General features: G+C 37.7%; 1 protein-coding gene across 7 annotated transcripts in view; it reads right to left on the bottom strand.

Annotated features, from left to right (window-relative positions):
* The window catches only part of stau1 (staufen double-stranded RNA binding protein 1), a 42,333-nt gene that overhangs the window by 2,681 nt on the left and 25,502 nt on the right, over positions 1–14,150 (bottom strand). For 3 of the 7 annotated variants that reach the window (XM_062978920.1, XM_016993445.2, XM_016993446.2), the window contains 9 exons: positions 13,827–13,965; positions 12,603–12,768; positions 9,258–9,356; positions 7,310–7,540; positions 6,580–6,723; positions 4,851–4,997; positions 3,558–3,630; positions 2,219–2,535; positions 321–443 (listed from right to left, as the gene is read on the bottom strand). In XM_062978920.1, coding sequence (XP_062834990.1) covers positions 321–443; positions 2,219–2,535; positions 3,558–3,630; positions 4,851–4,997; positions 6,580–6,723; positions 7,310–7,540; positions 9,258–9,356; positions 12,603–12,768; positions 13,827–13,965 — 1,439 coding nt within the window. The remainder of the gene's footprint in view (positions 1–320; positions 444–2,218; positions 2,536–3,557; positions 3,631–4,850; positions 4,998–6,579; positions 6,724–7,309; positions 7,541–9,257; positions 9,357–12,602; positions 12,769–13,826; positions 13,966–14,150) is intronic. The other 4 variants (XM_003220621.4, XM_062978921.1, XM_008110123.3 and 1 more) reach the window with 4 other exon arrangements.

Genomic DNA, 14,150 nt, shown 5'->3' with positions numbered 1-14,150 from the left:
ACCAACACATTTTTAATCTTTCATAGCTCACTGAAGATGATACAGAAACAATATTTATAGGGAGGTTTGTTCATTCACAATGGATTTTGGCTCCCTTGAGAGAAAGAGATGGCAAAACATTTCACAAGCGACATTCTTGAATTATGCAATGTCTTTTATAAAATGTAGTTTCCTCTTGATCAAAAGAATGTAATCTCCATTCTCCATTCTCTGGCCCCTCCATTCTGAACATATAAGCCATCATGTATTGAGGTGTTATCTCAGTCACTAAGGTAATAATTCCTATAAATCAGCTCAGCACATCCTTTCCATTCTCTTACCATATCGTGGCAAGATTCAACATCTTTCCCAATTCCATGGCTGATCAGAGGTGGCTGAGAGGAACAATTTATAAGAGACACAAATTCATTCTTGTTGTTTTTGGGGAAATCTTTGTATTCAACCTGCGAAAGAAAAAGGTTTAATTATTTCTAAACAAGGGTTACCAAACCACTCCTGAATATTTCAACCCTCCAACAAGCAGGATGCCCAGAACCTCAGGTTCCCTCAACCGAACTCTCATTAGAACTGCAATATGGACAAGGTAACAATGGAAGATAAGACTTCTGTTTCTTCCTTTTTCTGAATTCAGAACAAAGGATATATATATACACACACACACACACACACACATACACATAACACACAAGCTCTCTCAAGGCCTTCTGCAAGTGACAGATGACTCTAGGTTGGTTAGCATGTCTACAAAAATGTGTGGATAGAATTTAGGACAGCCTCGTAAATCTGTCCTTTCTAAATATCTATGTGTTTTTCAAAATATATGCAAGATCAGACCCAAAAACACAAAACCAAGGTCCAGACATTTAGAAAAGAAGAACTGAACAGTGGTCACATCAGTGCTATGATATCATAGATTGATTATCCTATTCCCTATTTGGAATCCGTAAAATCACTTTCCCTTCAAGAGTGCTCCCAAGATTCATTTAAACATTTTTTCCTCCGACTCATTTCTGATCCATCATCATGCTCTTCCTTAGAAAAGAATTGTATCCTCATTATGACTTTGATAAATCCAAATTTCTCCTTTTCCTGTCTGTGTTGCAAAGACTATAAACTGGTCAGGATGACAAAACCCTTACATTCTGGATAAAGCTGTATAAACCTTTACATTCTGGATAATAACATCACATTACAGAAACTGTTACATTGATCACTAGAAATATCTTGTTTGCAGATCCATATGCACTTTAGTCTGCCTGACATTCATAGTTGTTGCCAATGGAGACACTGGTCATCTGTTTTACTTGCTGAAGCTCCAAAACAACACAATAAACGATACGCTCCATGTTTTGATATTTTTCTTTTAAACAGTTACTTTTAGTGTTAAATTATTTTAATTTAAGCTACTTTAAGGCTTCCTAGACCAAAAGACAAAATAGTTTCATAAAATGCATAGAAGGTCAAGTAACTCTTGTTGGTCTGTAGAGGAGTCTGAATGGGCACTGTTTGCTAGAAAGCTTCCTTGCATATAGGAAAGTGGCACATTAAAGAAAAAGTACCTTGTTCCTACATGCAGGGGTTTCTTTTTTTACTTTAGCAACAAAGAATAAGCCCTTGCCTTCACTGCTCCTCAGTCATGCAAGAGACAGTTATAGAACCATCCTGATCATAGCAAACTACATTTTTGAGAATGAAAAATAAAACAATGGCTAAATCTAAATGGCTAAATCTAAATACGAATGTCTCACTAAAAGAGAAAGAAATTCAGTTGCACAACTTTCCTGAAATTGGCTTATTGGAGATGCTGAAAATCAAAGAATGCCTAGTTGCATTACTGACAAACAGACTGGAGAATGTGTTAATAAATAATGCATCAAAAATGTAGTACTGGTTCAAAGCTACATATGCTATGGGTCTATTCTAGCTGAGAAGCTTTCCCTTCTAAGATTGATGTGAATAATTTCATCCCTTTTCCAGGGATGAAAGCCCCATGGCTTTGTGCAATATGGTCTTCCTCTAGCAAGCCAAAACCCACAAAGAGATACACGACAGCAGTGGTTCTCAACCTGGGGTCCCCAGATGTTTTCGGCCTTCAACTCCCAGAAATCCTAACAGTTGGTAAACTGGCTGGGATTTCTGGGAGTTGTAAGCAAAAAACATCTGAGGACCCCAGGTAGAGAACCACGGCACTACAGTATTTTTCTTTCAAAGAGTTTACCTGGATTCCCTGAACACCGGAAAGGTAGTTCAGCTGTTCGGAGGGTCTGGTGAAAGGTCCATGGAGTACATGGCCCGAGGAGCTGTTTTTTAAAATCGTCTCAGCGGTAGGAGAAGTGCCACCGTATAACAGCTCTCTCGCAATCATAGCCGTCACTGTTGCCTTGGCAGGATTGGGGGCTGCCCTGTTAAACTCTTTGGTGTGTTGTCCTTGATTGACTCCAACCGCCTGTGCAACCTCAGGGACCATGGGGAGAATGCCAGCGGGAAGCTGCTGATGGCTAAGATAAGGCATCCTGAACTCGTCCTCTTTATTATCTGATAAAGAGACAGGGATAGGAAAGTTTCAGTAACTGACAAGCATTTATTACAAGCAAATTAGCAGATTACTGAGCAATACGTCCGAAATAACTTTTGAAACCTAAACCCTATCCTGGCTATTCCCTATCTGCTTATTGGAACTACTGTGTTTTATTTTGAAAACTATTTCGTATTGCAAATAATGAATCTCTGATATATACTGATAAACTGGAAAGTCTTCCAAGTAGTATGACATTTCAAAACAAAAACAAATCAGTATTTTAGCAGTATCAGTGGACAGAAATCAATATTTAAATCACATTTCTAAAAGTTTTAGTTGCAATAGTACATGTCTCTATAAATAATGTGAACATTTACCCTTCATCTCACATAGAAGACCCTACTAACCACCTCATCCTTTTTTTATTTTGGGGGGTTTTTTTGCTGAAGGAAAGACAATTATGACAATTTTTCTTAATAGAAATAATTTTATGCTATCATTTGCATGACACAAATAATTCTGATTCTCTGAGTATTCAATACAACTATAGCTAATAAGCAACATATATTATTTTTCAAAAAAAATGTAAAACATAGAGAAGATTGGATACAGTTTAAAATGTGTACAGCTACAATAATGGAAGCAGAATTTCTAGGGAATCCCTTCAGAGTTTTCCCCAATAGGTCAGGGGACTTTGCTGAATATGGTGAACTGTGGAAAGGGACAGGGAAATCCCAAAAAATTGGGCAGATCCACAAGTGAAACTTTTTTTGCTAATGTAAAAGTCTATTTTGAATTTAACCAACAGCGTAGCTTCCGAGGTTCTACTTTGGTTTCACACCAGTGTTTGATAGTCACAACAAGAAGACTGCATGCATTTAATTATTTGAGAAATATCTAATCAACAAATGAAGTTTTTTTTTAAAAAAAAAAACTCAATTATTTTAAATTGACCTATCGTTCTGGATGGCCCATCAAAATAACTTTAATGCATGCCAATTCAGCTACCATTCTTAAAATTCATAAAATGGTTACTTACTATTAGTTGTTTCTTCAGAGCCAGGTTCAAAAAATGTTACTTTTCTTCCATCACCTGGCTTCTTTATTGGTGTCTAGAAGAAAAAAAATTAGAACTGTTATTCCATTAGCCTAAATATAGAGAGTGGGTAATCAATTTAAAATTCAAAATAAAAATTGTGCAATCACCATGTCCTCAACTACCGACAATGGACCCTTAACAATTCAGATCTGTCCTGATTACAAAATATTAAACCATCAGCTTTGTCAGGAGAAGTATCTGGCCACACATACAAGAAACCAATGACATATGTGCACAGCACTAAAATAACTTTGTAAGCAGTTAACCTGCATAACTGTAGGAAAAGTTCAGCCTGCTGAGAAAGTGGTAGAGATATCTAGTGTTTATAATGTCAATGCTCATGACTTTCAAGAAGGCACTGAAAGCTAGGCAGTATATGAAGCATAATGCATTATCCTTGGCTGTTCAATCTCCTTACTATACCCTTACTAATGACCTGTGTTGTTCCATCTAATTTTCAAAACTGCGAGATCCAAAACATGGTACAGCACAATGTGAACAATATCATTTCTATCAACATGTCAAGAAATTGTATGAACTCCAAAGAATGGTTTCTACCCACGTTATCCCCCCCCCCCCCCCACATTCTTCTGTGAATTCCTGTCCAGACATTCTTTAGCATGTAAAATATGCCTTATGATATTCAAAGCCCTGGTCTTCTTCCCCCTTTGCTATATGTACCTGCCTAAGATTAGAGGCTGGCAGGAGGGGCTCATTTCTGTGTCCCACAAGATGGGAAAATAATATGAGAAATGACTTTCCAACCTGTGGCATTCTTGGCTGGGTAATGCCTAGGAAGTACAAATAGGATCAATGTTGGTTTCTTTTCAGCACTGAGCCAAAACATGGGCTTTTTATTGAAGTTTGACTCATTTTTTCAAAATGTCCCTACATATGATTTTAAATTGTTTAAAATTGTCGAGATGTTGAATAGGTTTTCAGTCTGTTTAAATGCTGTTTCATGTTTTAAATTCTTAATTGCTGTAAACTGCTTAAATTGGTTTTACTTGTAGGGCTGTCTAACATCCCATGATACAGGTATGATATAAGTATTTTAATAAATAAAAATAAGAATGAGTAGCTTTAAGGGCAGGTTTGGCAATTGCAATCCTTGAGGTCTTGTTAAATTGTTACGCATTTGGCTGGAGCTTCTGGAACATGCGCTCGAATAGCACGTAGAAGGTTGGACAATTCTCATCCCCAACTGAAGTCATAATCTTAGAAACTCTTTACCTTTTCTTCTGTTTTTAATGCTGGCTTTGGGGGTTGAGGCTGTGGGACTTTGAACCCTAAGAGTTCCAACATGTTTTCAGCTGCATTGCGCTTTGCCACTTTTTTGTTAGTTCCCATTCCTTCAGCTGTGTGCATGCCAACTTTTACCTAGAAGAGGAGAGGAACAAACTGTAATGCCACCAATCTTCCTGCTTAGACAGAGTAAAGCCAGTATAGATGAACATTAGAAACCTATTCATTCAAATATGGCCTGGCAGGATAGTGGAGTGAAGTAGAGATTGTTGAGCAAAATGAACTCAAGCTTGCCAGAGAGATTAAAAACAATAAAAAGGGGTTATTTGTTTATGTTAGTAGAAAAAAGAAGAGCAAGGAAACATTAGGGCTTCTGCTTGGTGAAGGTGGTGAAATGCTAATAGGGGATAGTGAAAAGACAGAGCTGCTCAACACCTTCTTTGCGTCAGTCTTCTCCCAAAAGGAGACTGGTGTTCAACTTGAACAACATGGAACAATCTATATCAAGCCCTTCTCTAAACATAAGACCAAAATCTGATGTCAAAAAAGTTAAGATTTTTTCTATTAAATAGGCTGTCCTATTAAAGCACTATAAAAGCATATAAAAACCTAGGAGTAAGAATACAGTATAACAACAACAACAACAACAACCTTTATTTGTAACCCGCCCTATCTCCCCAAGGGGACTCGGTGTTGTTTCCAGAACAAAAGTGGCGAACATTCAATGCCGTAATGACATACATATCCTGTTAAACATACATATCCCATTAAAAGGCTTTTTCACAATCAGTGAATCAACAACTGCCTGTGATAAATGCTACTATGCAGAGCGCCACCTGCATCTCCAATTCCTGTTCATATCCCTATTTTTTAAGAGGTGCATAACCAAAGCTAAGCACCAAGGGAGATAAAGCAAAGAAAAGTCTAAATAAATGCACTTATGTGTAGAAATTAGAATGGGATTAAGTGACCCTGAGTCCCAATTTTAGAAGAAAGGCAGGATATAAATAGACAGCAACAGTGCCACAGGCCCTTGTCTGGCTAATATAGGACTGTCACATTCATACACATACTTGTAGATTCTTCATTACTATGACACATTATATGGAACTGTCATTAAAAGAGTGATTGGTCCACATTTTTGTAGTTGTTGCTATATAGATCAATGATATCAATTTTATGCAAACATCACTAGCATGTTTCTGGATTCAATTCACTATCCCAGATTGAACCTCTGAATTCTAGAGTCTATGATTTGAGGTAACATTTTCTCCTTATGTTACAATATGCCAAATATTGTGCTTTGAATGCAAATACCATCAAGCCAAAATTAATCTATTACAAATTGAAGTAGTGTTGCTGGGTTGTTGTTTTTTTTAAGCAGAGACAGCTGTACCTAGAAAAATTAATTGTAAGAGTGGAACTCCACTTTTATTGTATATGCAAAGATGGTCAAAACATGTCCTCCAGATATTGCTGGACTGCAAATTTTACCTGCCCTGGCCAAGGTAGTTTATGGTAATGAATGTTAGGACTTGTAATTCAACAGGCGGAAGGCCACACTTTGCCCAACTATTCTGTAGGTCTGAAAACTTTGATTACTCAGGACTACACATTCAAATAAAGAAAATGAAATGTGCACACACAGACACACAAGAGTAAACTTGGCATAGCTGCAGTGCAGATTTGAAAGGGAAGAGCTGAGCTCTGCACAAACCTGCATAACAAACTCCCTACGTCTTGGAAGCCCACGTTCTGTGATTAGCATATACTCCGGCTCCTTTTCTTTTTTTGCCTGCTGTATTTGGGCAAGTCTGCTAATAGGATTCATGCCCTGGCCATATTCAGGACTTGTCTGCAGCTGAGACAGAAAAAGCGAAAGTTAGTGAACAGCAGACAGGAGAATTTTCAATACAGCCATATTAATTTTTGTTGTTGATTTACTTTATTTTTATCCTGCCTTCCTCTCGATATAGGGACTCAAGGATGTTAACAATACATATAAAATAATGCTAACTAAAAACAATGTGATTACATTACAATATAAATATATACATATAATTTTTAAAAATATTATTTACTTATGCATAGTACACTGGAGGGCTATATATTTTATAGTCTTATTTTTGTGAAACTGTAACATCGTGCTCTTCAAATGTTATATCTCATTTCTGCACAAAGCAGAACATGAACATAAAACACAAAAGCGCAGGACACAAAAGGGATGCTGACTATGAAAAAGCACGTCTTTCAGTGGAAAAGCAAGGAAACACATGAGACCTTAGATTTAAACAAAAAATGCTTCCTTTGTGTTGTAGAAGTATCAGCAAGTCTGATGCAAACAGATACAAACTAAGGTATCCAACCATAGTTGAGATTTTTGTGTCATTGATTTCTTTAGAAATTCCTACCATATCTGTGACTTCGTTAGTGCATACATCTCTTACCTTGACTATTGATTTTGTTTTCTTCTTAATTCGTGGCTTCATTTTCTCAACTGTAGGAAGGGGAGGCAGTTTCTTCAACTCCTCTAGGACTGCAATGGCTGCATTCTTCTTTGAAATCTTCTTGCTCTTGCCTTCACCCTCACCCATAAACTCGCCCACAGATACTTTTGTTACAAAGCTTTTCATATGAGGGGGACCACTTTCTCGGGTCACCTGTTTCAGAGGGAAAAACTGAGTGAAAGCGTGATAAACACTTATTAAAAATGGTAGAGGATAATGGTTGTAGCAAACTTCACTTACATGAACTATATAGCAATGGGGTGGGGGAACAAGGAGAAATCACTCAGCATTCCTGATAAACCAGGGACCTTTACACAATGATAATGCTATGATTTCACTTTCAGCGATGGTAACATATTTTAGAACTCTGGATCTGCAGTTTAGGAAGCAGTGTTTAGAAGTCACGGCGAGGGAGCTCTACTGTTTCATCAAACTACAAAACCCAAATTCCATAGGATGATGCCATGGCAATTAAAGTGTACGCATAGCATCGTAAGTGTGAAATAGCCCCCAGAAAAGGATACATTTAAAAGATACTAAGTCCATTATCCCTCCCCGTGCAGGCTAAATATGTTAAGTACATAGTCTAGAGGCATTTCATTATTTTGACAATCTTATTTCATTATATAAATACCAAACTAATATCTTCAGATGTAAGTTTTACGAGTATTAAGACCTATACAGTCGGCCCCACGTATCCACAGATTCAGCCATCCATAGCTTAAAAACATTTTTACATCCAAAAAGCAAACCTTGATTTTGCCATTTTAAAGAAGCAACACCATTCCACTACACCATGGTATAAAATGGGACTTGAGAATCCACTCATTTTGATATCCGCCAAACCCCATCAGATATCTAGGGCCCACTGTATACGTTTTTACTTACAGAATTAAAGTTCATAACATATCTTGACATGCATTGACATTAAACAAATACCCAAATATTAGTTGACAGTAAAGGGAAAGAAGATTTTGTCAGAAAGAATGACATGTGACATGAATGATACATCTGTAGCTGATTTTTTAAAAACAATTTTATATCATGATAATTGAGATAAGATGTAACCTAAGGATCATGTCCTGATATTAACAAAACATGGTTTAAATATTGACAGGAATGAACCACAGCGAACCTCAAGCACTTCCCCTCCCTTTCCTTTCTCTGTAATTCTTGAAGGGGGCTTTCAAACCATGGTTAACAGGTTGTTTTTTTTTAAATAACTTTTTGAAGCATCAAACCACAATTAAACACAAATAGATGCTGAAGCTTCCAAATTCTTTCTTCTCTTGGCTGCGCAAAAAGAGATCAGTGGAAAGGGAGAGTATACAAGCCTGAGGTTTGCTGAAGCTCACTTACATGTATTAAATGCTTTAACAATTTATCTAAACTAGCCAACAAATCCAGCTAATCTGAGCAGACTCCCATTCCCCTTGAAAATGAGGGTTCCTCCCCCTCCCCTTCTCACTGCAACCAACACATCTGCTCCTGGGGACTGGAGGATGCCCTAAAAAGGAATGGGATACAATGGCTTTATTGGGGAGGGGGGGGATTCCCACCCTCTGTGGGAAGGGAAATGTCCTCAACTCATGTATGAGCTTCTCTGGATTCAAGCTAAATGCCAAACTACGTTAATCAACCAAAGGCATACTGGTGGCACCTTCTGTTCCCTCTCAATATTGTATAATTATTTCACTGCTAACTTCACTTACTACCCTCTTGAAGACAGTTTAAGATATAAAAAATAGTGAATTGTGGAAAGTGAATCTACAGTTTCCAGTATATACCTTTAAAGGTCAGTTGTGTGAGCCAAGAGTATCTTATCAAGTGTACTCCTATCTCCAATAAACTAAAATAAAACCATTTTAGAGCAATTAACTAAACCTACCTCAAAATTCACAGGCAAGTTCCTTTTAAGTGCAATCTCAAACACTTGGCTTATTTCAGATTTATTGAGATTTTCATCATCTGGTTCTCTCCCATTAATCTAGGAGAAGAACAATTATATTGAAGAGGTTTCTTGTATAGCTGTTATACCAGCTCACTGACAACAATACTGCCACACAGAGTGCAGGGTTAGTAGAGGAATCTTAAGCATGATTGCGGCAGAAGCAGAGTAAATGGAAAGCTCAAGGAGGTTTCTCACTGAAACTGCCTGACGTGCAAGTCAAATGCCCCAGAACTATCCTGTTGTCTGAAAAATCTATGCAGGTATGGTATGGAAATGTGTATAAGTCCAAGGTCTAAAGGAAATTATGTGCAGGCATCATGTAAAAGAGCTGGCAAGCATGATCAGAGTTTCAATATGTTCAGAAATTTAGCATGTGCTTTCAATTTGGAAAGATGCAAGTTATTCAACTATTGTCATTTCTTAATTTTGCCTATCACAGGCCATTATCTGAAAGATGACATTATTACTTCAGTGAGCCTCATGTTAGCTTTGGGCATAATTGTTTTCAACAGCAGTCATTTCGCACCTCCTCCAGCACGTTATCACAAGCCACGTTTTAGAATGGAGAGGGGACTTTCAGAAAGATTGCAATACAATAATGTGTAGCAAGAATGTTACACAGAATTAGACAAATGTAACCAGAAGGACAAAACTGCAAAACTAATAATTTGGAATAATCATTTTTCAGCAGCAATTGCTGTAGTTAGTTTGGCTGACCGCTTTTTGCAGTGCAGTAGCTTTGCCTACTCAAACATCTCTTTTTATCTTAGAAGCGCTACACAGACAGGAGTTTCATTTGGTGGAACTCCTTCCTTTGCTAATTCTAGGACATACTCCTTCATTGAAAGCCAATCCTTGGAGCTTTTTCATATCAATGTGAGCATGACTGATATTTCATATGTTAGTGTATACATTTTAGTAACATTGGAAAAAATGTGGATTTGGATAAGGGTTATTTGCTAACTAAGGAAATGTGTACAGAAGACATAACAGCAGAATGCCAGTTTAATAAAGTGATCAGATGTTCTGTTCTGTTATCATGCCATTTTATAATCAGATCATTTAAACAAACTTCTATTCATTCATAATCCAGCAGTAATCAAAGCCATGCATATACAAAACCCTAAACATTCTTCAGACTCTTTGTAATAAGTAAGTAGTATGCTGATGAAATTATCCACACATGCCCTTGTGTCTACAGCAGCCAAAAAAGCCATGCCATGCTCAGCTACACAACATAAGCACTATCATAACCATTCTAATAATTATCATGCAAAATTACTTAACAGCAGCTAACTGGAATATAGACCAAAGGAGAACATCAGGAGAGTGGAAACAGACAGAAGTTCTAGAGTGTTAACTAAACAGGGAACCATGAACATGAAGGAAAAATCAGAATGACTGATGCTATCTGGAAAGTGCCTACACAACTTTAGCATGAGGTTCTGGAATGTTTTGAATACACAAGTGACAAGGTGCAGGGTTGTGATCTCTTTAGTAAAAAAGAAGTCTCAGGTAGCAGTGATGCAAAGTCTTTGGAGAAGTGCTGCTCATCAAGATAAATAGGTACTAAAGTAAACAACTTAGACAATGAAAAGCAAATTAAACTCAAATTAATCTACTTTCCTAGATGCATATGAATGATGCTAATAATTTTCTCCTTCTGCTGGAGGCAGGCAAAAGTCTCCTTCCTGTAGGTGAAACATATTGCTAAAACAAAATATGGAGTTCTCTATAGTTTGTATTCTCAGATACTTCAAAAACAGTGCTGTCAAGACATATCTATAAGACACTTCCCCCTTAAACGTATTTTGTGAGGAAACCAGCACCATTTTTGCAACATCTCACAGAATAGATGCTGACTATGCTGTCCAAGAGCCACTGGACTAGAACTTTGGAGACCAGAGTACGAATCTATCGAACTCCCATGGGTTACCTTAGGCAAGTCACACTTTCTCAGTCTCAGAGGGAGGCAAAAGCAAACTATTGCTGAACAAAGGAATTCCTGTGATAGGCTCACCTTAGGGTTGCTGTAAGTTCGACATTATTACAAGGCATGCAAAAACAACTGTGCTAGCCAAATTGGACTCATCTCTAAAATGCGAGAGAAGAACTTCTTGGTGGCTGCCCCTCGATTCTGGAACTCCCTACCCAGGGATGCCAGAATGGCCCCCCCCCCTTCCTCCTATCCTTCTGGAGGCAGGCTAAACCCTTTGCATTCAGGCAGGCTTTTAAAAAAGAGAGTTTTAAAGATCTAGTCAGGGGGTGCTGTATTTTATGCAATTTAAAAGATGAGTTTAATGGTTTTATTGCTTTTAACTATGTATTTTAATACAGTATTTCTATGTTTGATTCTATTTTAATATTTATACGTGTTAGGTTGTAATTCACAAATTGCTATAGCCGTTAGTGTTAGCTGCTTTGAATCTCCTCTGGTAGAGAAAAAGCAGGTTATAAATATATATAATAAAGCAGCTTGGCCAGAGATTCACAATATGTGCTCCCTTTCACTCTAAATAGTACTAAAATAGAACTTGGTGCAGATTTGTTTTCTATCTCCAAGTTCTGGATATGTTTATTAAGCAACTGGCTTTAATTACAAAGTCACAATTTTGACAACACAGTGTATTTAGTCAAATAGTGTCTTATAAGAAAGCATGCTATACTGGTGGCATACAGTCTACTCTATATTGGTTGAACAGGAGCAGCTGGATGGGCAGGAGTGCCTTGGAGTGGTATGAGGAATGGAGTGAGCATGCGTTGTAGCCTTGAAGGCTAAAATCTATGAAAATATCACATAATCCTGTAAGCCAGACCATTGCAAGGCATTACCTATTTGGTCTATTTACTAAACATCGCTGCTCTTGACCACTACTACACTACTTTGACTAGGCACATTCTGTCATGGAATATGCGTTCACATTAAGCAACTGTGTTTGTAGTACCACGATGACAGTGTTTGTGATCAAGCAATTTCCACCTTAAGTCTTCTTCACTATTGTTCAAGCAACGAGTCCCTTGAATGTCCTAAGAACACATGCTTCATGTATCTCTAGTTTGTTAAAGTAAATGGAAAATCCACCAAAGGCTAAGTGCTATTTCCAGTCTAAAGCAGGAGTGGGCAAAAGACAGGCTAGGATATATGTTGCAAACAAATAATGTGCATGCAAGCTTTCACAAGCATTTGCACAAATCTAAGCAAACAAGAGTTTTGCGTTCAATGACATTCAAAGCACAAATATGAGTTTCAAATGGAGCTGGATTATGCTCCAGACATACTACCTCTGGTTTTTCAGGCAGGGGCTCGTTTTGCAGGATTTTCAGTGCTTTAGCAGCTGCATCATGCTTAGCAGCCTGTCTTGTTCTACCTTTCCCATGAAACTGCTGTCCCCCAATAGAGAGCTCCACTTGATAGAGCCAGGGTCCCACAGGAAATGGATAGAAATACCTAAAAACAGAAAGACTGAAAACTTCAGATTTGGAATGCATAAATAGACTATTCTATCAGACAAAGTTTAAATGAGGCTTTAACCTGAAAGACAATACTGAACAGAATGAATCATTGGGCCCTCAGATCTTGCATGTTACATACTCTATGACCAACAAAAGCTAGAACCTCAAGGTGACCATAATAAATGAAAACATCAAGTCAACCAGCAACCCAACTAATAAATTTTTCACACTCCAGAAATTATCCTGGAGACTTGTATCCTCACCTCTAAATCTGCTGTAAGAGGCCCCTTGACTTTCCCAGAGCAGATTTGGAGTTAGGAGGTCTGGGGAGAAGGAAAAAAATCATTTTGCAGATGGATGCAGTCTTTTTGGCTGAGGCAAGCCATACAATATCACCATGCCACTTAGAAGTGCATCCAAAATGCAGAGCTGCCTATTATCTATGTTACTTCCGCAAAACTTTAAAAAAACTTTAGATATGTCCTTCTGCTTGAACATTTACTATACAATGGCATTAGCAAAAGGTGAGACCAATTTTCAATTTGCATCAAGAAAAGTTCCTGGAAGTGTTTACTAACCTCAATAGAGGGAAAGAGCAACTTTACAGAGCTAGAAAAAGACATTAACGGGCCAGGTGACAAAGCACCAGTCTTCTCACTCCCCAACTGTGTAAATTAGGAGTCTTCATTCAGTACAATGCCTTTTGCACTACATATACTGCTTACACATGCTAATGAGTGCAACTCTTCTTTCTACTAACATCCTGCTCCTTTGAGGTATCTTGGCTGGCATCCATAGCTACGCTAAGGAAGGCTGCAGTACTATTTTGGGCAAAGAGACAGATTAATGGTTTTATGGTACAATGGTAGCTGGACCATGTTGTACCAATCACTGGAGTATGTAATTGGCTGCCTTTACGTATCTCATACTTGATCTGGGGAAACAAGTCTTGAAAAGCCCAAACACTGAAATAAGGAAGATGTAACAGGACAATAGGAACCAGTTATAATATACCATAATTAACAGACAAATGAATATTGTGGCATGACATACCGTGGGGGATAAGCACCACCTCTCATATTGTAGTTGTAGGTAGACCTCATTTCTGTATAAGGATCTATGGGCTTGTACATAGGTTTCTTTCCCAATTTCATACAAAGCGCATTCAATTCCACTGTGGGGGTTACACTATCTAAAGAGAAAAGATACAGTAAATGTTAAAAATGGCAGTCTAAGAGAATTCAAACACTAAGCTTTTAAGTATTATTCCTTCCATAACTAGAAGCATTAAATAGTGACAGAGAACAACTTTGCATTACCACAATCTTTCTGTATGTCATCAGTTAAATGTGCGGGAGGAAAAGAATTTATTTTACA

Source organism: Anolis carolinensis, chromosome 4 (assembly GCF_035594765.1).
Source record: "Anolis carolinensis isolate JA03-04 chromosome 4, rAnoCar3.1.pri, whole genome shotgun sequence".
NCBI classification, from domain to species: domain Eukaryota; kingdom Metazoa; phylum Chordata; class Lepidosauria; order Squamata; family Dactyloidae; genus Anolis; species Anolis carolinensis.
This window is presented reverse-complemented; position numbering and strand designations above follow the sequence as displayed.